The sequence below is a fragment of the Melozone crissalis genome, unplaced genomic scaffold, assembly GCF_028551555.1.
Source record: "Melozone crissalis strain CALT ecotype California unplaced genomic scaffold, PUWL_Pcris_2 ptg000006l_1, whole genome shotgun sequence".
Lineage (NCBI taxonomy): Eukaryota > Metazoa > Chordata > Aves > Passeriformes > Passerellidae > Melozone > Melozone crissalis.
Window position 1 is genome coordinate 10,516,077 of NW_026535784.1, and position 23,408 is coordinate 10,539,484.

A 23,408-nucleotide genomic window follows, 5' to 3' on the forward strand; every position below is an offset into this window, starting at 1 on the left:
TCATTGAGCTATTGGTACTTGGAAAAATTGTCCCATCTAAAGACAACAAATAACATGATGAATTGAGTTTATAAAAATACTGCTTTAACTTTCTAGATCAAAAAATTGCCTTTAAAGGTACAATATTTTCTCTCTTGTTAGAACATCTAATACCTTCTTGATAGCTTAGATGTTGTGTGAACCATTTTCTGATAGCATATGCATGAGTCCCACCTGCTCCTTTACAGTGAGGATCATCTGTTACTATAAACTGTGGAGGGTGTTCATTGGTTTCATTTTTCTGAACTCAGCTTTTCAGCTTGCAGGTATTTTTGAGGACTGAAACAGTAATGCTAGCAACAGGTATGTTCAGGCATGTATGGGGTTTGGTACTTCATCATTTTTGTCAAAAGACAAACATCAGAAAGTTTTCACTTTCTAAAAACTAAAGGGCCCCTTATGCTTGATACAGTCAATGTGTGATCTGAGAGAAAATTATTTATTGTTCCATAGATTAGGGAGCCATGCTGTCCCAGACAGTTGTTTCATTGTGCCTATTTGGTTCATTTTACTCAAGTGATTTGCAGGAACTGAAATAAATACAGGATACATTTCAAAGAATTGTTTCAAAGAATAGGATACAAGCAAAGAATTGTCATCCAGCAAAAAGTAAATAGAAAAAACTGAGGGGATTGCAGCTGAGAAAACAAATCAGAGGGAAAAGTAAAAGAACATTTTCAGGATCTGCAGAGAGCATTTGTGCTGTTTGGGTTATGCATCATGAGCAAACACATTGATTTGTAATGCTTTTACAGAATGGATAAATAACGTGCAGTTTTTTGGAAATTTGGATAGTGATAGACAGATTTAGGTATGTGTGAAATGTCTTCCTTCTTTAACTTTGCCTTAGTTAATATTTAATAAAAAAGGAAAACTAAGATTTATTCCCACTTTCTCAGTTAAACCTCTGTGGATGCCTCCTCATGGACTGAGCACTCATGTTCAACTGTGCCTGCAGAATCAATCTCTTTAAGTAAAGATGGTCTAAAATCTGACTTAAACAGAAAAAAGAAAAGGTTCTGATTATTTTTAGCTATTTTCTTGAACTCCCCATTCACCCATTGTACCTTTACAACAGTTGCTTGTGCCAGCAAGAGATTTTTGATTTTTCAGAGAACATTGAAAAATTGTGCATTGTAGTTTTGGAAAACCTGCTACAGATTGCTCCTTCTTACCCACCAGCCAGATATTTTCAAAAATAACTGAACACCCAAAAACTGACACAGAATGTGTTCCATTCAGTTTCCTGATTTGTCTGCAGGGATGTTGACCCCATTTGTCAGTAAGTCTGTCATGCATTTTCAGATGAGGGGCTTGCAGGTTTTGATTTTGAAGTTTTTCCCACTCACGTAACACAATTATATGTTCATCCTCTGAACCAAGTCAGAGGATGAACATATAATTGTGGCTTTTCTGCCACCTGTCAAGATGTATCAGATGGTGGAGCATGTGGAGAAAAAATCTTATCAACTGATTAATTGGAGATTACAGAAACATTGCCATGAGTTCCAGACAACCTTCCTAGTGAAAATAAGCATAACAAAGACAGTCAGAACCTTGAGAGCTTGGAAACCTGGCATAAAGCATTTTCATGCATTATCTTTGGATGAAGAGGTTTCTTGGTATTTCTTCCTTAGAAGTGTATTCTGTTTAAGTGTAACACCTTCCATCCAGTTTTGATAACTGGAGAAGGCACTACTGCAGAGAAGGGACAGGAAACCAGGGTGGCTGAGGTTAGGCACGATGCCTGTCTTTAACTAAATGGAAGGATGGGAGGAGGTGGGAGGAGTGTATTGTTTTGATAAAATACCTAGCTTTGAAATAATTTTATTTTTTGAAATAATAAAGTAATAAGTATTGTTGCTCTCAAATCCTTGCAAATTTTCTGGCTCTGGAAACATGGTGCACTGAAGCATTGGAGTTATTTTACCACTGGAAATATGTAGAAATAACCCCAGACCCCAGATCTTACTTGTAGCAGTAAGATCTGTAAAAACTTTTGTGTAGCACAAGTGTGTTGCTCACCCTTTGACCCCTGTAACTGGGAGGGAGATCAGCCACATGTGTGCACAGGAAAGCACATGGTAATGCCCCTTCTTCCAATGATTTCCTTGGAGTCCTTTGGAAAGAAAAGAAAAATTATCTTTTTATTACAACAAACAGTAACACTCGTGGAAGTTCCAAAAATATGAGGAGTTGATTTTATATCAATTGCCTGATCATGATAATTCGAGCCATTTTTGTGCCAGAAATCTGTGTTATTTTGGTGGCACTCCAAGTTGGAGATTAGTGATTTTGTTGAAATCTTTTGCATTTTGCCCATTTTTAAGAATGGGACATATATGCCTGCATGACCTGCAGAGAAAAAGAGGCTTAGAAACTCAGAACAGGGTGAGGACTTAAGGATGTCTGAAAAATGCCAGTTAGCTAGGGAAAAGTATAATATCTCTAAGTATCACATGGAGACTTACACAGACCTGATTATATTTGATCTCAGTAATTTGAAAAATTGTTTTATATGAACACTCTGTATGTGCACATTCTTTTACATGTTTTCTTAAAGACCTAATACATCATATTGTCATGCATTGTCTCACTGTATGGTAAGGTGAAAAATGCTCATTGTGCTGTCAGGCATCATGTCATTGTTTTTGAGATGACTTAGAGCTGAATGTTGGAGCACAAAACTGCTCAGGCAGCAGTTAGCAAAGAAGGGCTGCAAAGGTGAAGAAACCATGAAGGTGAAGAAAATAGATTTATATATGAAAAGATCAAGAATAACTTCATGGTGTCTCACAGAGAAGGCTGAGAATTAAATAGTGCCTGAAATAACTGAGGATTGTATTTGAACCAGATGATCTAATATGATCCTGGATTCTTTTATCTTCTAATCTTGTGCTCTTTTTTTATCTCTAAGTGAGATGCTCAGCCCTCTGTATAAAGTCATACCTTGTTTCTACCTGTCTAAAGCCCTTGGTGTCTGCAAAGATGCACATGTGGCCAGAGGGATTTTATAGTGGTTCACTGCAACAAAATGCAGCCCCTGACTTCATTTATGTCAATAGCTGCTATTTTTAAATCAGTGGCACTAGAGAGAAGAAAGAAAGAGTTTCTTGCTAAGTCATACACAGTGGCTTCAGGCATTTTGGCTTTACTGTCTTATGTAATGTCTTAGAAGTAGTTATTCTGGCCTTGAATCCTGTAAGTATTTCTGAGGACAAGTAGCATTTCCCCACACAAGTCCTGCTGAGTTCAGTGTAGCACAGATAAGGCTTTAGTGTGATCAAACAGGAGTCTGTGATTTTACTTAAATTTCCGCTTTTAAAATAAGTTTCTATTTAGGATGCATAAGGATGACAAAATCAGATCAGTGGTATCTTTCCAGTCACGCTGTGATTACAGGAAAGAGAAATCAATATAATTCAAACTCAGATGAATTTGGAAAAAATAGTAATTTTATGGTAGCAAGATCTTCAGTTTTCAGTTGTTACTTTTTACAGTAATTGCATTTTCAAACACAACTGAGAAATATCAAAGAACCAGGCCATTCCAGAAAAATGTTTCACTTATGCTTGTTTCTTTTTGAGAGTTTTATAATATTTGTCATGGCTTGTGGAAGGTGAGTGAAGTCTTCCCTAGCACAGCTGAATACAATGAATACAACTGAATAGCATTTTAAATTGACATTGCAAGGTAAAGAAAAGAAAACTCAGAGGAAATCACTGCTGTGCCCTGAGGCATATCAGAGATACTTTGGTATTTAAAGTTTAAATCAGTCCATGTTCTTACTCTGAATGCCAGCTTGCAACTGTATTGACAGCAGAGCTGTTGTCCTAAAAGGGTCACTTTGAAAGTCACGAGGTTTGTTCAGCCTGAAATGTCATGAGTGAAAAAGGTAAAAATCAGCTTTTTTTAGATGTGAAACAACCAAAGGTGTGATAGCACACATGTAGACACAAAAGTACTGCAGTGAAAGGCAGCATCAGTATTATTGCCTGAAACAGGCATTTACAGAAGCTTTGTGCGATGTTTTATCTTCTCCACTTAGAGTGGGATGTAAGAATTTCTAACACACATGGCCTCCCACAGGGGCATTATGCCAGTCCACTTTGAGAAAGACTTTGAGCTTGCCTGAATGCAAAAAACCCACTCTCTGTAGCAGAAAAGTGTATGCAGTAAAAAAGAAATAAACAAACCCATGTTGCTCTATATTTAGTTAAAATGTTGTAGATTTGAAAGGTTAGGTTAATTTTCAATATTTTTTTAATTCTATAAACTAGAAGCATTTCCAGTCTTCCCAGCAGATATGCATTATTTGACAATGCCACGTAGTCCCTGCATTGGATATAGAGGGTATTTGTGCAGAAATAACCTTTAATTTTCCCAGGTATTTAGGAAAAGGCTTGGCTTGTTGATAGTTATAAGGCTTTTGTGGATACAGCAGCAAAATTAAAATCTGCGGCATAAATATCAGTTAAATACTCCAAATGTGAGTTATAGTTCTGTTCAGAAATTTGTAATAACCTGCAGACAGTACGTACCAGTCCCAGCTGAAGGTTTTCTGAGAGCCCTGGCCCCATTCCCTTGCTCTCAGGTGCCATCCATCCACAGCAGGTGTCCTTGGGGTTGGTGCTTTGCCCTCCCAACTGCAGCCTGCCCTGCCAATGCCCTTTAACAGCTGTGGCTGTGCAGCACAGCCATGGGAGGTTCACTTTCCTTCCCTCCTCTGCTTCTCTCCAGCAATGGAAAAGCTCCTGCCTACCCCTGGGGGCAGCAGTATTAACTACTTCTACCAAGTCAAGTAGTTGAGAGTTTATCTTTTGATTACCTTTGAGTGGGCAAACTGATTTTTTTAGGCTGTTAAGAAATAAGACTAGAATTGCTTTCAAAATTCATTGAATTTTTATTGGTGTAGAGGATAACATGTCCCTTGAATATATTAGATGCAGTGTTATTCAATGTATATTTTGGGATTAATGCCTGTTTTACGTTTTGTTTGAATTCCTCTCTCTTAAAGAGCAGCATAGAGAAAATGTGCAGCTTTTAACAGTTCTGCAGCAAAAGTGATTAAAATTCTTCATAATTAGTGGCAGTTTTAAAGAAAAATGAACCCTTAGTATTTGAAATGTAATTGTATCTGTTGAATAAAGGAATTGCTGGAGGTGACACCTGGAGTTCTCAGCAGCAGGAAAACTTATGAACTTTATTCTGCTAACAATAGATTAAAAAATTATCTTAATTGAAGCTTTCAAAATGTGAATACTTTGACACTTGACAGCACTCCTCCTACCTGAACAAGCAGCTTTTCCTGAATGATCATTAATTAGTTGCTCATGGCTCACAACCCTATCCTGAAGAAATGTACTGGTGCAAAAATGCACCCGTGTGTTTTAGAGGTCCATGTAACCATGAAATAAAACATCCATTCAAAAGCTGTGTAAGTGACCTAGGTACATTATTCAGATTAATAGGCATTTGATATGGAAAGCATAGTAAAAAAATTTTCACAGAATTCATAGGGGTTTTTTTCTGTGAGTTCGTATAAAATGGTTTTACTTGCAAAAGTGCAAACTAATAAATATATAGAACAATAGATGTGGAGTTAATGAATGTAAGGCAATTAAAATATTTTATTTCCCTTATTCTCAGGCGCAATGCACAGCAAAGAAAAGCTTTCTGTTCATCTCATCTATTTCTGACTAATCTCCATGGCTAAGATCTAAATGCAGAAGTTTATTAGTTTTATGTTGCTATGAACACTGCTCTGGAGTCCAGACAGTGTTTCTTGGTAGCCAATGCACTGTTATAGAAAGATGAATAAACACCTGAACAGACTTTCAGAGGAAAAAAATAGGTCAGGAGAACTACATGGACAGGGGTACTCAGTGCCAGTTTGACCAAGCAAACAGTCAAAGCAGTTGTTTCCTTTAAATCTCCAGATGTTATCTGTCCTAATGTAGAAACTTCACTTTTTTGGAAACACTGAGTTATGTCTTATGTGACCTCTTTCTGAGTTTCATCAGAAAGACAGCTTATACTGTTCATCACAGCAAGACTGTTACTGTCTTCAGCTGGTACTTCTAGTCAAAGATAATCTTGTGAATCTCTCTCCCTTTTCCTTTCTGTTTGTTAGCAAACAAGTACTGCTATTTGTTACATTTGTTATATTTGTTTTGGTTATTGGTCACAGTAAGGATTTTTTTTTGGTTATTATTATCTTACATTATTATCTTATCTTACATTATTATGTTATCTTTTTCTTTTGTTATTATCTTAGTTCTACAACTACTACTCCTCATAACTTGTCCACCATCCAGTAGCAGCAACCAATTTCTTTAATTACCAGCATTTGAGGCCGTGTGTCCTAAAAACTTCAGCAGTTTCCAGAAATCATAAGCAGTGAAGGCATGGTCTGTTACCCATCTTGAGCAGGAGAAGGACAGGGAGAGCTCTTCAGTCCCAGCTTCTCTGAAAATTTGGCCCACTTCTTTTACTGTTGGCATCCTTCAGGATGAATGCAGCTATAAAATTACATAATTGTGCACTGCTAGCGTGAATAATTTGTTTGTTAAAATATACTGACTTTACAAGATTTCTTTAGCTTGCATGTTCACAACCAGCAGCATTTTGTGCTAATGGTCTGTCAACTTGAATTCCTAACAGGAAATCGTGTCTGATGCATTTATATTTCTTTCAGAAGATTATCATAGAAGTAATAAGCCTAGAATACATAGGGGTTGGGTTTTTTCTTCTTTTCAGTCCCCATACAGTGATGTGATTGTATGAATATTTCTCTTACCTAGGACTGCACAGGAGTCTTTAATTTGGGTATTTCCACACTACTTCCATCTGTATAGTGGATGAATATACAAGGGACACTTCTGTGCTTTTGCTATAGTAAAAACTCTTTCATCATTGTTCTCATAATTGAGATAATTGGTTTTAACAATTTAATATGAACAGAAGTGCCTAATCATCATTGTTACTGAGAATAATTATAAATTTAATTCTATTATATAGTCTCATAATCATAGCTCAGTAGAAAAAATGTTCTTCACATTCAAATAGAACAGAAAGTTGGGCTAAAATTAGATTTGCGATGTTATATGGTGGATCTGAATATATGGCGGAAATGTTGAAAATATTATTAACTGTTTACATGGTTATAAGTTGAGTGTATTTTTTTAAATTGCATTTTGTTCTTTGGTAGCTATGCAGCATTATAATTGTGAAGCAAAAAGAAATGTTGCCAAGAACCAGAGGAGAAATTTGATGTTGATGTTCAGTTTTTACAAAAAGCCAAGACCAAAAAAACTGGAATGATAATAATAACAAAAAAACCCCCAAAAACTTACCAAATATCCCAATAGACTGAAATAGTTACCAAAAAAACAAAAAAACCCCAATGTATTTATTTTGTTCAGAATGGCCTACATACTGCTGACTTGTCTTACAATAAAAGAGGCAAAAAAATTAAATATTGCATTAAATTAATGAATTAAAATAAATTCAAGATTAAATACATTTCTCACATTTACAGCCAACAATTATACTTCAAAGGGAATTTTTATAACTCATCTAAAGAAAAATATCTTTAAAATACTGAACACATTTGGATTCGTCAGTTATATGATAAGTATTTTGTCAAAAAAAATTTCAGAGAAAAATCATTCAGTCAGTAAAAGATTGCTCATAAAATTCTGCTTGAGTGCACTGACTTATGAAAGTAAAAATTCTAGGAAAGTACTCTAAGTAATATTCAAGAGGGGGAGAATTTCACTGAAGAGGAAATTATCAGGTGGTTCATGTAAGGGTATTGCGGGTTTTTGCATGGAATATCTGCTGTAGAACTAATTACCTAAATGGACCTAGAAAGAATATTATGTGATTTATTATGTTTTATGTAATAGCCTTGTTGTTGTATGTCAACCATTTTAGTACAAATTACCTGATGAGAATCAAGAAATAACATTTTAACTACTGAGGTTAGAACAGAGTGAATCAATATTTTTGTTCTGCACCATTGCTTAGTTTTGTTTTATTTACCCTGATTGATATGGGTTGCCTTGTACCAACTAAGTTCAGAATACCTCCAGAAATGGCTTTCTAAATGCTGTTGGAATAGCAGGTTTTATATAGATGCTAAACCAAAAACCAATTAATCAATGCAAAAAGTCTTTCACACATTACTGAATTAAAAACTAGTTCTTAATAATTGTAAATACTATTTATTATAATATCAGAGTTTGCAAGATATTATACTTGTGTTTTAGTTTGGTCTTATCATTTGCACTTTTTGTTTGCCACAGACTGCCTGCCTTAAATGTCTTTTACTCAAGTGGTCTTTAATCTAAGAAAATATTCAAATGGTACAAATTAATATGGTTAATGAAATATACCATTTTCTATAAACAAAGTGCCTATTTTACTTAATTATCCTGTGGAGAAGAGCTGCAGACAGCCAGAAAAGTCTGTAGCATGAAGCTGTGACTCAGTACACCCCTGTCACACCTTCTGTTCCCAGTTCTCTCAGCAGGATTAGCTGGGAGTACAGCTGTCATATCTGACTGTAATGTCATACTTGGTGAGGTATTATTCAATCAAATACAAAGTGCAAGTTAAAATCATCTAACAGGTGACAGAACACCTTTATAAAGATTGAGATATCTATTTTGCAAATTTTTTATTCTATCTGTAGACCTACAGAAATGGAAGAAACTCAGTAGCTGCATTGCATCCCTCCCTTGCAGTACTCCTGAAATATATTTTCCCATGAGTTTTGTTGCACATTTTTGGGGGTTTTGTTCATTGGTGGTTAGGTTGGGGTTTGTTGGTCTATTTGTTTGTTGTTTGTAAATAACTAAAGTCTGGTTAGAAACTAACAGGCTTTTGCTCTCCCATTGAAGTGCACTGGGCTGTTTTTCCAGCAGTCATCTTCCAGGAGTTTTGTCTCACTTCCACTGCTTCTCTCCCAGAGCTGCTCTCTAGAGGTGCCTTGACTTGCAAATAGCAAAACCTTTGGTTGGGACAGTCCTTTGTCTCCCAACCCTATTAGGGTACGTCAGTCTTCCCTACATGCCCTTCCTTGCAGACAGAGCCATTTTGCTTGATCATATTTGGAGCTCCACAGACTTCTTTTCCCCCCAAAACCAGAGCATTGTTGCAAGGTAATTGTCTGTTTTCTCAAAACAGTTTTCTCAATAACTCCTTGTCTCAAAGCAAGGAAGTGGAAAGTCTGGGAGCTCTTGCCCTAATCAGCCTTTTGGGATCCCCAGGCTCCCCCCTGTAGAGCAGAATTTGGAAAGCTGAGACCTGCAGGAGGTCACAAAGTTTCTGTCACCTTTAGAGGTGATTTACTGCTGTGACAAATCTCCCTGATGTGTATTAGGCATTTATTCTTGTAACAGTCTCATTTCATAAATCATATGCACAGCCATAACATAAATTCCCAGTTAGGTACTGGATAAAAACAGAATGAGGAGTTCAGCATTTTCCTTCCTTTGTCAAGTTTTCTGTATTCAGGTTTTTGCACTGACTCATGTAACTTCTACTAAGCAATATTTATTCATAACTGCTCACTGAAAAAACAGTAAATAAGACCACCTAATTTTTCCTGAGAAAACATTTGTATAAATTTAAATATATATTTGAAAATCTAGAGCATGGATACAAGAATATTTTTTCTGTTCTAACATTCAAATTTCATGCATAAAAGAGTACTGGATTGAGAGTCTGGAATTTCAATAGCACATGACATTGATTCTGTGTGTAACTGGACTAATTACAGAGATAAATTAATAAAGAACCCAGAAACAGGAGTATTTACGTATTTATGCATGTCTGATTGTTCCATGTGGGTTTAATCTTGTTTTATAAAACACCTTATTGTTATACAAGTCCTGCAGTAAGACATTTGTAGTTTCCAATAGATGTAGAATCCTACAGGTATAACATTCTTTCTTTACTAGCACTGCAGTATGTTAAGAATTTTTTTATTATGTTCACTGCAATGCTAAAAGAACAAAGTATTAGAAATTAATCACTGTAATTATGTGGTCAATGCATTACCTATTTAAATTCATGTTTGGAAGCTCCTTTGCTGAGAAACTCCTACGGGAAATCCTAATATACACTTTTTTGTTTTATGATCAGAGCTAAAATAAAGCTGCTTCACTGAAAATTATACGGAAAGCTTTCCAGGGGAAAAGACAATGCCAGGTTCATCCTCCATGAGAAAGATCAGGTAGCATTTTTGTGAATTGTTTCGCCCACCTACAAATACGTGTTAAAGCTGCAAAACTCATGACAAAGTGCTTAAAGACTTTTCCAAAAATACAGTGGTTTGGTTGGATTGCTTTTGACAGTGGTTTCCAAGCTTCCATGTTTGAGCACAGGCTAGTACAGACCCATCTGGCCTAGAGATTATGTAGGGTACCTTGCAGAGACTGACTCTTAAGTGAGATGTCGCAGTATTGTGATCTCTGCTCAGATCCAACTTAGGCAGTCAAAGCATAATACAGCTTCCTTCAGCCCCAGGCACTCAGACTTGTATCTCAAAGAACAGTGAGGTCCAGGAGAAAGGCACTCCTTGAGCACATCCCTGGCATCTTGAAATGACTGGGGATGGAATGCTGGGGCTGTAAGTTCAGCCCATCTCAGGTGCCATCACTGACTGTGACTTTAAGGCTTTACAGTTCTCCTTCAGCTCTCCCAAACTTCTTTTTCCCTTCACTCAGCTGCAGAGTGTGTTTTTCACAGTGGTGTGGCCCTTGGGAGGCATTCACAAGCCCTCCTCTTCATCTTCATGAGGTTGAGTCTGTGCTCTTCCAGGCACACAGCAATAGACAGCAGTGACCTGGCTTTATTCCATTTCTTGTGTTCCCAGACCTAACCTGACTTTCACATAACTCATGTACCACTTTTCAGGCTCCTTGGTTCCTCCTAACAATTCTTTATAGACATCCCCCAACAGAAGCTGACTTTCTGTTTTGTGATGCTGTGGCTACACTTCTCTAGACCATGAGAAAGCTGAGGGGTCGGTCCATGCCACCCTTCCCATTCCTCCACAGAATTTTTGAAAGTTAGAGATAGTTGACATGTTCTTAGAAATTAAATTGGAATTTCAAGGAACCTGTTTCTGAGATAGAGCCCATGCATTTTTATTTCCATTACACTTATGCTTTCTGATAGGTTTCTGTCCTTTCGTACTTTTTTTTTTTTTTTGCCTCTGGCTTTTTTCTCTCTTGTATAATATGTATTTTTCCAAATGCTGCTTTTCCAAATGCTGCTTCCAACGGCATATTTTATTATACTGACAAGAACAGCAACACCTCTGTAGATTGTCCTACAGCAAAGGCATGACAGAATAAATGATTATAAATAAGTCATCTCACAATTTCTGTGTTTCCAGTCTTTCAGTTCCTCTCTCCAAGGGGCAAGTGTCCTGGCAAGCTGCTGCCTCATATGGTATTTAAGACCCAAACCAGATGCTGACAGAACAGATGTGATTGCTGACAAAACAGATGTGATTTGAACCCAAATCCCAAGGGTGTGATGGAATGGCCACTGGAAGCCATCAAGCATTGATAGACCCCATGTTGCTGGAATTTTGTTAAGTTTTGGGGGTTCACATACTTATTCTACATGTTTAAACTTCTGCTGGAAGGGATTACTTTTTTTAGTCACAGAATTCTGGTACTACATATATCTTGTAGAAAGATACAAAGCAGCAGTTTGGATGGCTTAAACTCTCCATATCTCAGTTTCCTATGTATAAAAAGAGGAGTAAATAAATTTATTTGTTCTCTATTTTTTTGGTGTAATTTATACTGACACTCTTTGGCACAGAAAGTTCAGTTGAAGGCTTTGCTACCACTTCAGATATATTCTCACAAAAAGCCACACAAGCTCACGATGGAGAGCAGCTCTTTGCTGCATCACATTGCCTTTATTTATGCACATATTTATGGCTTCTGCATCTGGAAGGATGTCTGACAACGCGTGTCATCTGCATGTCGTGTTCTGAGTTTGCAAGTCCCTATCTCACACTGCTCACAGGAGCTTTTGGTGCATGTGTTTAAGCTCAGGCTCCCCCAGCACACAGGGCTACACAAGGATGCAGCCCCATAGTGCACTTAGAGATGAATTCCCAAATGTCCAAGGGTAAAGGTAGTGCAAAAGATTAGCACATAGACCAAGGGAAGATGTACAAGGAGAAAAGCCAGGGGATGGATAAGTCTGTAGTGCTGTTTTCTTAATAATTTATAAATCTTTTTGAGGTCAGTATTGCTATAGAGGTTTTTGAAAGGAAATATATCCATAAATATGGTTTTGTTTGTTTATATTATCTTATTAATATACTTAAAACTGAGGAAGAACTTACATAGTCTTACACAGTGTATATGGGTCTTGCCTACAAAGCTGAATGGTGAGACAGGTAATACCAGCACACCTGAGGACCTAGAGGCAGAAACTGGTAAGAGCAGAATGTTACTAGTTGTACAGTTCTTCAAACTGTAATAATAATTATTTCAAAACTGAAATAATTCTTAATAATAATTATTTCAAAACTGAAATAATTCTGCAAGTAGATATATGTCTAATGTGTAACATTAACTGAATTATGTAGCTGATCAACAAGTAAAATCCAGGTTTTATTCTCTAAAAATAGAAATACTTCTATGGAAATATCGGATGGGAATGAAGGAAGCCAAAGATCATAAATTGAGACTTTCAGCTACTAGACAGATACTCCCTGGGGGTTACTGCTATATGCCAGTGCTGTACAAAATAGTCCACTGCCTAAGTGGAAGGAAACAAATGTCACAAATGTGGTATTCAACTGCAATTGTTATTATGGAGGTCAGAGTCCTTGGCTGATGGGAGAAATAGACCTCGCCAGAAGTGCCAGCAGTGTCTGGTAAGGGAATGTATTAAATAAGCATCAATGACAAGTGTACTCATAGGGAAGCAAAAGTTTGGTCTTTTTTATTGCTGAAAAAAAAGTGGGTAATAATTATAAAAAAATAGGAGTTAGTCTCTTTGGAGCCATCTTTCCAACTGTTAAGATCTAAAAGTATTTTGGAGTATCTCTGAATTTTCAGAATTTCAAGCATTGTAGTAGAAACAATCATTCTTATTTTGAATAAACAGTTTATCACATGATGCTCTGGAAGCTGTTGTGTGGATTCTCTGCTCTGTTACCTGCTTGTCATCCCTGAAAAGAATGTCAACCAGGAGATGTGATGGCATGAAAGAAAGAAGTGGCACTTCTCTGAAATATGATTTGCACAGATCTGTTTCAGAAGGCCCTGCAGAGCAGTGCTACTCATGGAGATGGGCGTCACGGGGCTTGTTCATCTCTGCTGATGGGACTTTACTAAAACCACTCTCGTTGGACCCTGTTTCAGGTGGGATTCCCTTTGTCCTCACTGGAGAGCTTTTCCAGCAGTCACAGAGGCCAGCTGCATTCATGATAGCTGGGACAGTCAACTGGCTCTGCAACTTCGCAGTGGGACTGCTCTTCCCCTTCATCCAGGTACTCAGCATCCCTGCTGACTGACATGCTGTGACATCACTGCTGCTGACAAATCCCTTGAGCTTTTGTAAACCTGACTAGTCCATGGGGCAGCCCCAGCTCATCCAGCAAATGGATGCTTCTGTGTGGTTTAATAGGTTTTTCTTCCAGAAGGTGAGGAGTGACTGTTTTGGTAGCATTAGACCCTCTGCTCCAGCCCAGCTGGTTCTGCCACCTGCCTCCATGGCAGCTGGGCAGGGACAGAGAACAAGATCACGAATCCAGGGACATTTACTCAGAATACTTTCATTTAGGTAAATTTTTGGGTTTGGGGTTTTTTTTGTTTGTTTTTGGGTTTTTTTGGGGGGGGGGGGTGTATTTTTTTGTTCTGTTTTTTTCGGGTTTTTTAAAATTATCTGGACACATTTCTTCAAAACTGCAGTTTCTGCCTCCTGCACAAAACCCCGAGTTCTGCTTAGCTATCACATTTGAATTAATGCAACTCATGACAATCCCTACTTGTTCTGCTAATGCTACCTGACCATTATCTGGTGAAAATGCTTAAAAAGACCCTCAATAAATTAAAAGGCAAACTGCATTTTATAATTTCCCACACACATATTAAAGCTTTTTGAGTAATTTAGTATGCATCCATATGAAGTTTGCTGTAGCCTTGGGGAATTTATCATTAGGTGTCATAAAAATATCCAGTTGTGTGATTAGAAAATTATCCAGTTTAGTTTTAATGAGGATAAATTTTATTTCCAGCTTGAAGGTTTTTTGGGGGGTTTTTTTTCTTCTTTTAAAGAAAAGAGAAATAAAAAGAGGAAAAGCTTAGAGTTTGTACCTAAAGATGAAAGCAGTGTTACTCAGACTTTGATTTTTAAAGCTTTTTCACAAGATCAAACTAGAACATCTCCTCTTTCCCAAGCTTTAACTTTTTTCCTATTTCAGTCAACCTTATTCTCAAAATTCAGTTTATGAGTCACCACTTTCCTCACATAGAGGCAATATCTTCTTAGCTCATTTTATAAACCTTAACCAGGAAAAAAATCTTTAAGATTTTTGATTTTATGAATGCATAATCCTGCCTGTGTATTTGAATACTAACCTGATTGCTTGAGGAAACAGCAGCCACTTATTTTGATCCTTGGTGTGCTTCTACAAAATTATTCCAAACATTTGGGAAACAAATCTGTTAAGTTTAGGGTTACTAAAAAATCAACCAGTAGTTAGTTTTCCAAATGTCACCAATTAACTAATTTGAATGAGTAGATTTTTGCCCTTCAACCATCTGTAGATAAATGTAATCAAAGAGTGGCTTGAGTCATACATTAAAATATATGGATGAGATTGAAAATCTAGTATACAAATAAATTTTTTACAAAATTGATAAAAAGAAATTGGATGTGGCTTCTCTTCCAGGCCTCATCATTACTTATTTGAGGTGCTGAAATGTGAACAGGGTCACAGTAAATCAGAAATTAGAATGTATATATGTGGAAATGGGTGCAATGAGCTGAAGCAGGCACAGGGAACAACAAACCAGCAGAAAAGTATAATCTAAAAGGCCAAAAACTTCTGGTGCAGTAGGATAGGCTTCTTGTGTTAAAGAAATACTCTTCATTAGTTTGCAGGGATAGACTTCAGCAATCCAGTGGTGTAGCAGGACCCTAAATTCCATGTCATCTAGAAAAAGTTTCTGTTTACTTTTTGTAATGTGTTGTGTAAATACAAAGAATTACTAAACATCAATAATTACCAAATAATTTCCCAACATGCTATTCTCACTACATGTTAATGCATTTTTATTTCATATTTCAAGTTGTGCTATTAGATTGTTATGAGGCACTTAAAGACTCCATGGTAAATTAGTGATACACTGTAAAAACCATGGCAGATTTCTCCAGAAGTTTTCTGTCCTAATAATTTCTCTTCCTAGAAAACTGTGCAGAGTCTTTTGTTGATGCCAAAGTCACATTGTATATTCAGTACATATTCAAGAAATATTTAAATTGCTATGTATTTTATATTTTTAATTTTCAAGAACAGCTCATCTTCAGACTTTCCTCCTAATACAAAAGTTTCCAACAACTGGGGAATGCAGAGGAATCTCCCATTGTGATTAGGGAACTGCTATATGGAAAACTGATTTGACTCCTAACTGGAGTTTATATACATAATCTGCTTGGATCTGTGATCCAGAAGGAGCTCAGTATCATATGGGATAAGGATGCTAAAACCATGGAAGCCTTAGTTCAGATTGCCTATTAGTACTATGCCAAGACTTGTATATGTGTTTATTTTCCTCCTTTCAGAAACTAATTTATTTGTGCCTGTGAAGTAGTAATTCTGAGTCATTACACTGGTTTCTGGAGGTTCTCTTTTACTTCTACTTTATTTCTTCCTTAGTTTTACACCAGGGATTTTCATTCTCAAGATTCATTTACTCAGCAAGATTGTCTTTTGCTTGTCCTTATTATTTCCTTACAGTGTGATAGCATCCCTTGACTTTTTCTATTGCTCAGCACAAGGATTTCAATAACAGGTATGCACAGAAAGTTATGCATAGTCTCCCTGAGCCAAGGTGTTTTAAAGTTCTTCAAATACGTTGGATGTTTCATGTAATGACAGTGTCCCTGTGTTAGGGGAAATAGTTAAAGTTCCCCTCAAAGATAAGAAAATGAAATGTGGTTTATCAGAGGGTTAGATGTGCTTGTCTTAATTGGAAGCAACCCACTTCAGAGATACAATATAAGGATCTGCTACATTTTTATGAAGAGATAGTGTGTGTGTGTGAAGGTCGTGGTTGAAATTGCAGTTCATGTCTAAAAATGTCTCTATTTTTTACTTAGGAATTATGTTTCATGAGCATTATACTTCAGTCCTTCTTCATTGTCCTACACTTTCAGCAGAACCTTAAATTATGTCTGGAACAGAAGAAGGACAAAGGGGAAAGGACATAAGCTCTTATCCATTTGTTTCACTGCATTATATCAATTTGAAACAAAGTGAAGTCAAATATCTACATGAATAACAGCTTTTCTGCTGATCAATTTTGTAAGACATTGAACCATTATCACTTGACCTCAGCACCTCAAAAGCCAGTTTGACCCACATCTCATGACACTAATCCTCATGGCAACTTCCAAATGAAAGGAGTATTTGCTGGGAAGAGCCAAAAGTTTTGTTTTAAAAATATTAATGTGTTATGTTTGTTAAATTAATTCAGATTTTTTTCATTTGCTCATTTATTTTGCTGTACCTGCCCTAGAATATATGTTTTCCTGTTTCCAGTATCACAGCCCTGCTTAGAATTTAACTTTTGCTACAGGGTGTGTTAAGTCAGTAAGCGACCATTGTTAAATAGCACATAATGGTCCTCTCAACTGCTTTTATATTCCTCCAGAACATGGTGTTCACAACATGCAAGCTATTAGCAGGAAGACTGTTCTCAGCTAGATTGCTTCAAAAGTAGCTAATTGTGTGGTTTTTTAATTAAAACCAGAATTCTGGTCATTTCAATGCTAGGTTTTTTATTTCAGTTTACTTTTCAGCTTTAAAAATGAGCTCTTTTTCTCATTCATTTTGGGCACTCAAAGTCAGTTCATGATGCTAAAAATTAAGTATTTTTTACTATTGTATTTAAAGGGAGATGGGGGAAATGCCTGTACATTCTCTCTAATGTGAGTAGCAGCCCCTCACAAGCTGGGGATAGGTTTTTTCATCCTTTTGCTTAAGAAAATGTGGGAAAGCTGCACCTGCTTATTCATACATGTTGCTTATGCAGCTCTATTTTATCCTCAAAATCAGTCCTGATTTCTTGCCATGCCTGGGATCTGATGTGGGGGAATTGCCTGAGTACTTCAACTTCAATTCTTTTTTGTGGTAATTGCATGTGTGTCTTAGGTAAATAATTTCTTGGTTTTCTTTTTTTTTTTTTTTCCCACAAATACAAAGCCTTGATCATCTGCAGAAAAGACAAAAATTAGTAATTCAGGATTCAGCTGGCCAGAATTTGCAGAAATGCTGTTTTTCAAATGGTCTCCTTAGAAAGCTGGTATTAAAAATAGAAGGTGATGCATTTTAAAGTTTATGCTTAACTATTAACTATCCTGTATAGAAATAGCCCTCACCAGCATTGAAAAATCCAATGCAAATCCTGCTTTGGAGAGGTTTTATTAGCCTGCTCACCTAGTAGGTGCTTCCCTCAGGAGATTGCATCGATAAATGTGTCTGCTGTTCTTCTGCCCTCCCCATGGACCTGACAGGGCAGTGACCTCAGTAACCCCAGAAAGCCTGGTCCTTCAAGGATCCTCACTGTGTATCTGCCCTTGACATGGAATGGATATCTACCAGGGGACAGCACTGCTGCTATTTGGGGATCCACCTGAAGCTCTGCTCACCTTTGAACCTTGGGTGTTCCTGCAGGAGGTTTTGCTTAAGGAAGTGCTGAGGGAAAACAGCTGCAAGGCTCAGGCGGTTGTAGAGCTTTGTCCTGACCTCCTTCTGACCTTTGGGTTTGTAACCCTGCAGGTGAAAGCCTGGCTTCAGGTATTGCTGAGGAAACGTTCCCAGCTCTGGCAAGGCTGCCTGGGGGTGTGGGAGGAGGAGCAGCTTTGTTCTGAAAGGTGCACTGTGTTCTGAGCCTGAGCAGTTCGTGCAGGCAGGGTGCAGAGAGCAGCATGGGTGGAGGTGTCAGTGGGACATGGATGGGGCTGCCCTGGAGCTTCCTGCACGCCCAGGGCTGCTGCTGCTGCTCCTGCTTGGAGCAGGGGGTGACGCAGGAACCTGTCCTCACATGAGGAAATGCAGAGCTACAGAAACCACACACTTGCCTCGAATTTTTTCTCTATTTGCTTAGAACTTCCATTCAGAAGTTTTGCTTTTACTTCTCCCTCTGACATTCCCTTCCTCTTTTAGCTGTCCCTTCCAGCTGTTCAGGGGTGGTATGTTTTGCTAAATTGAATACTTGTATGCACCAGAAGAGTCAAGCTTCTCTTCTGATGGATATGAGTATTCAATTTTTTGACCAGAGAGGCTTCTACTCCATTTAGCAGGTGAAATACTGTCACAAAGCATAGAAAAAGGATTTACCTTTTCAATTTTATTATATATATTGTCATTATTCTTGTATCATTGGCAGTGCAAGTGTCAGTGAAGAATCTTGAGGCCATCCATGTCTGTAGGCTCAAATACCCAGAGCTGCAGAGAATCTGTGCTTTGACACCAAAGACTTTAACTGAAGTTCTTCCTCAACTTTTTACTCCCACCCCAGCCCAGGATAAGCAATATTCTGTGGTTTTACTTCTACAGTAGCAGCAGCAGGCTCACCTCTAGCACCTTGGAAGGGGTAAAACAACAAAGAAACTACTGGTTAATTAGGAGACTATGGTGATTACAAATAGACAGTGAGGTACACAGGTTTCATGGAGATAATATAAATAATATCCAATATAAATAAAAGAAAGTACACTAATCTCATGGAACAAAGATCCTGTTTCCTTGCAGATCTGTCTATTAGTACCTTTTCTGTAGTAGCCATTGTTCAATATCTCAGCATTTACTGCACTTCGCCACATTATTTCACCTTCTAGGTTCCCTGATGGGCACATCAGATATGTTTGGGCCAATCCATTGCTTGTTCCATCCCTCAGATCTTTCCTCCAGCACCAGGCAGTTCAAAATACATCAGAAACAGACAAAAATTAATTAAACATCTAGGCTGAACTGTATCCCACCTATGTCCCACTAAAGGTTTTTCCTGACTTGGGATTTGTGATTTAACGTTTTCCTCCCCCTTTACCCTGTATTTCTGTCTTACAACCTTTATCAGTGTTCAGTGCATATAGAGGGTTTCATGTTTATAATGAGTAATTTAATTAGTATGTGATGTTCTGTGTCAAATGCAGGTTTGGGTGATATAAATTGAAGTCTGGATGACTTATGAAAGGTTTATGAATGAGTGGTTTCCTTTGCTGTGAGGGTAAATAATAACCAGCTTTAAGAAAATATTATAACTGAAGAATGGCTGGTGATGAAAGGGCTTTTTATGGTCACCCTGCAGTGTTCCTCCTGTCTGGGAATTATGGGCCTGTTGGACAAATCCTGCAGGATGCAATAAACCCTACAAAACCCACTTGTAGGATTTATAACAAAATTTAATTTTTAACTTATTCTCTGTAAAACTTCAGATGGAGGTCCTTGAGGGCTGCTTCCTAAAGGATTGCAGAAATTAAGAAGAGTATGGTTATTACAAATAAATATAAATACATTAGGTAAAATAATTGCAAATAAAACATGCACTCATGAGTGTTTAGTTCAATTAGAAGAGGTTTACTTAGATATGAATCTAAGATAATAAGCACTAATTTATTTAGCTCATGGACAGCAAAGAAATCAAGAGGAATTAGAAAAGGGGCACAAAGTTGTGGCTGCACCACCAAAAGACACATTTATTTTAATTTATTCCAATTGATTGCCATGTTTATTTATATGGGGTATTAAAGATTCACTTTCATAATGGAGAATATTTAATTCAGTGAAATTTTAAAAAGTGAGAAACATGATTCTGGGTAGAAATTCTGCCATTCAGCTGAAGAGCAATTACAAATGCAGAAGATCCAGATGTAAAATTTCAATTCTTAGCATGACAGGATGATTTATGAGGCACTGCAAAATTTTTTTCGCCTGTCTACTATATCCTTTTGCTTCTGCCTCTGTATAAGCTATTTGTTCTATTAAGTTCTATCTGTTACATGCCAGAATATTTCCCCCACCTCCATGTTATCCATGCTGTTTGGCTTCTGATTGTCAGCTTGCTCAGGACTTCATGCTTGTAGGATTTAATGAAAAAGTATTGGTGATCTCTAGAGTCCATAAACAATATCAGAGAATGCACTTGCTGGCTTTTCCTGTTACAGGCAGGATTGGAAGCACTGAACTAGGTAATGAATTATCCACAGAAACAAAGAACATTGTGACTAGGCAGGCTGGAAATCAGCCATGGTATTAAAAAGCAGCTGCAGGAAAGGGTTTGTTCCATTTTTTCTTTCTTGTTCCACGCAGGAATTAATGTTCTTCTTGCACACCACGCACGATGCATAATGAGCAAGTGAAACATAAAAATAGTGCCAAGAATTGCATACACCTTGAGTACCCAAAGCAGGGAGTTAAACCAGCCTGCAGTGTAGGACTGCTGTGACTAACGAGGCATGATGAGAAGCTGTTACAAAAATGTGTAAAATGAAGGTTACTGGCTCTGTCTTACTTGTTGCAGTTACATACCTTTAATGGCATCCATAAATATGTGTGTTGAGGAAGACAGGTCTGTTTCTTCTGTCCTGAGTGGCTTTCCCTGGGGTAACCTCAGCCTGCAGCACCTGAGGTATGTGTGAGGAGTTTGGCTCTCCTTGAGTTTGCTGTTCATGACCTCAGACACAGCATCACAGAAATGTCACCTTATTTTTGGAGTTGGAGATACTCCTTCTGGCTTAATTCAGCCTTGTTAATAAAAGAAATTAGAAAGATATGGGTACATAAGGTGTTTGAGAGTGTAAATTAATAGAGGAGGAAGGGAGGTTTCCTCACATGTTGTAAGTGGCTTCTGTAGAGCCATAGTATCAAACCTGTTCCAAGTCCAGCAAAGCTCAGATGGCAATAAGGTATTTATCAAATGTTTTTCACAACTGTACTGCTGAAAGGTAACTGGTAGCTTCTAAATGATCTAATAATCACCAGGAAAGAAATAGTTATGTTTCAGTGAACTACAACTCCTCCTGGCTGGTGGAAGCCTTTATAATCAATTTATAAATGAACTTCTTTACGTCTACTCTCTTTGGTTTTACAGTGAACTAAAATCCATAACATTCAAATATGATCTGTACTTTGCATTCCCTTAACTAACTCTTACACTTTCTAGCATGAAAAGAAATGCATTTTAGGACTTTTTTTCCTGCTGTGAACTCCCCTAACTGTAAGAGTGATAACAAATGTGAGCTCTTTGGGGGTTTTCCTCATTTATTTTGCAAATTCAAAGCTTGTAACTGCTGTGATGAAGATGCCCCTGGCTATGGCAGTTTTTCCATGGGTTTGTAGAGGTGCACAGCACTGCTGAAGCGTGCCTCCATTCCTGTACCTGGGACTGGGATGTGGTGTGCAGAACCACCCAGTGAAACATCTGCCCCATTTCCAGGAGCCCCAGGCAGTGCCAGGCTCAGCTGAGCACAGTGCAGGATTCCTGCTCTCCCCCGGCTCAGTCTGGTGTCTCCCAGCACTGCCCAGATTGCAGCTCTGTGTGCCTGTGCCAGGAACCTGCTTTGCTGTCGACAGGCACAGGCAGTGTTGGAAGAACCAAAATTTCATGCATTTTTTTTAACATCTCAGCGCTCCAGCTAGCAATGAATGCCAGTAGTGTACTTGGTTTAAAATTGCTCCATACGTCCCATTTTTCCTTTCAAACCATTCCTGCCTTTCTTCTGAATTTTTTTCTCCTTTGTAATGGCCATCTCCTCTGTTTTCTATTCACAGGCTGGTTTGCAGACCTACTGCTTCCTAGTGTTTGCTGGAGTCTGCTTTGCAGGAGCAGCCTACCTGTTTTTTGTCCTGCCTGAAACAAAAAATAAGACATTTCATGAGATCAGCCAAGCATTTGCCAAAAGGAATAAAGCAACTTTAGAAATGCAAGAGATGAACCACTACCCAGGGGAGAGGAAACCAAATGAAGAACAAGAATCAAACTTCACATCTCCAGTGGACAATGGGGAAACCATAAAAGGGATTGTGTAAACCCAGCATGTTCTTTCAGGGAATGGGGGAGAGAGTGCTCTTTTTATTTATAGCAGTGCACAACTTGTATATTTTACGAAGATCATGAAATGCTTCTCCTTTGAAAATGTTCTAAGTGAGTATGGGTGAACTCATTAGCAGCTGGGGTAACAGTTGAGACAATGAGGGGTGTGGAGAAGAGGCAATTGATAAATTAAATGAGATGGAGTTTCCTTGGCACCTGTGAAGCAGGTGAGTGGTGAGTGGGATGGGGAATGTAGACTTGGAGATGTGAAGGGGCAGCGGGGAGCCAGGGTGTTGAGCAGCAGCTGGCTGAGCACCCCCGTGTGCTCACAGGGAGGCGGGCATGCTCTCTGCAAGAGGAGGAGGCAGAGTCAAGGGAAGAGATCCCAGTGGGGACTGCTGAGAAGCAAACCTGGAATGGCACCAGAATTAATTTCTCCGTGTTTCCCAAGATGTCATTCAAGCTCCCCATGAGATCTGACATGGCACTTCCCTGACCTCCCATTCCTTTGCTAGCTATTTTGACTTTCAGCTGCATTGTCTGAACATCTCCCACCTTCCCACAAATGGGCAGCTCTGGGTCCTGATGAGTTTCCTTGTCTCACTTGCAAATTCTGATTCACTAGTAATAGAGTTTGTAAAAATCGTGCTCAACAAGAGTTGTCTCTAGTTTCTGGGTTTGCTGGCACTGCATTTCTCTGAATATATATATTTACATAATTTTAATTTTTAAACTTAAAAGGTTTAATATGAAAGGAAAACTAAACCTCATGGGGAAGTGAGAGAACTCTGATGGTATGTGCAGGGCATAGTATTGAAACAAAAATTCAAACATGAAGTGTTCCAAGGATTAGGGTTTTTTAATATTTTTTTCATTTGTTTGTTTATTGCTTTTCTTTTCAAATTCCTTTTAAAACAAGTCTTAGGGACCCAAATTTCCCTGAGACCTGACAATTTAGTTCTTAATACTCAGATGTCTTCATAGGAATTTAGACCCCTATTTCTTAAACACTAATTTTTATTTGGGCATTAGATTCTGAAGCACCAGGCCTAGCTCTTATTA

At 37.9% G+C, this 23,408-nt stretch overlaps 1 protein-coding gene across 3 annotated transcripts in view; it reads left to right on the forward strand.

Moving 5' to 3' along the window:
- Positions 1–22,342, forward strand: part of SLC2A9 (solute carrier family 2 member 9) — a 78,519-nt gene extending 56,177 nt beyond the window's left edge. For all 3 annotated transcript variants that reach the window (XM_054295715.1, XM_054295714.1, XM_054295717.1), the window contains 2 exons: positions 13,449–13,576; positions 22,085–22,342. In XM_054295715.1, the coding sequence (XP_054151690.1) occupies positions 13,449–13,576; positions 22,085–22,342 (386 nt within the window). The remainder of the gene's footprint in view (positions 1–13,448; positions 13,577–22,084) is intronic.
- The last annotated feature ends 1,066 nt before the right edge of the window (positions 22,343–23,408 follow it).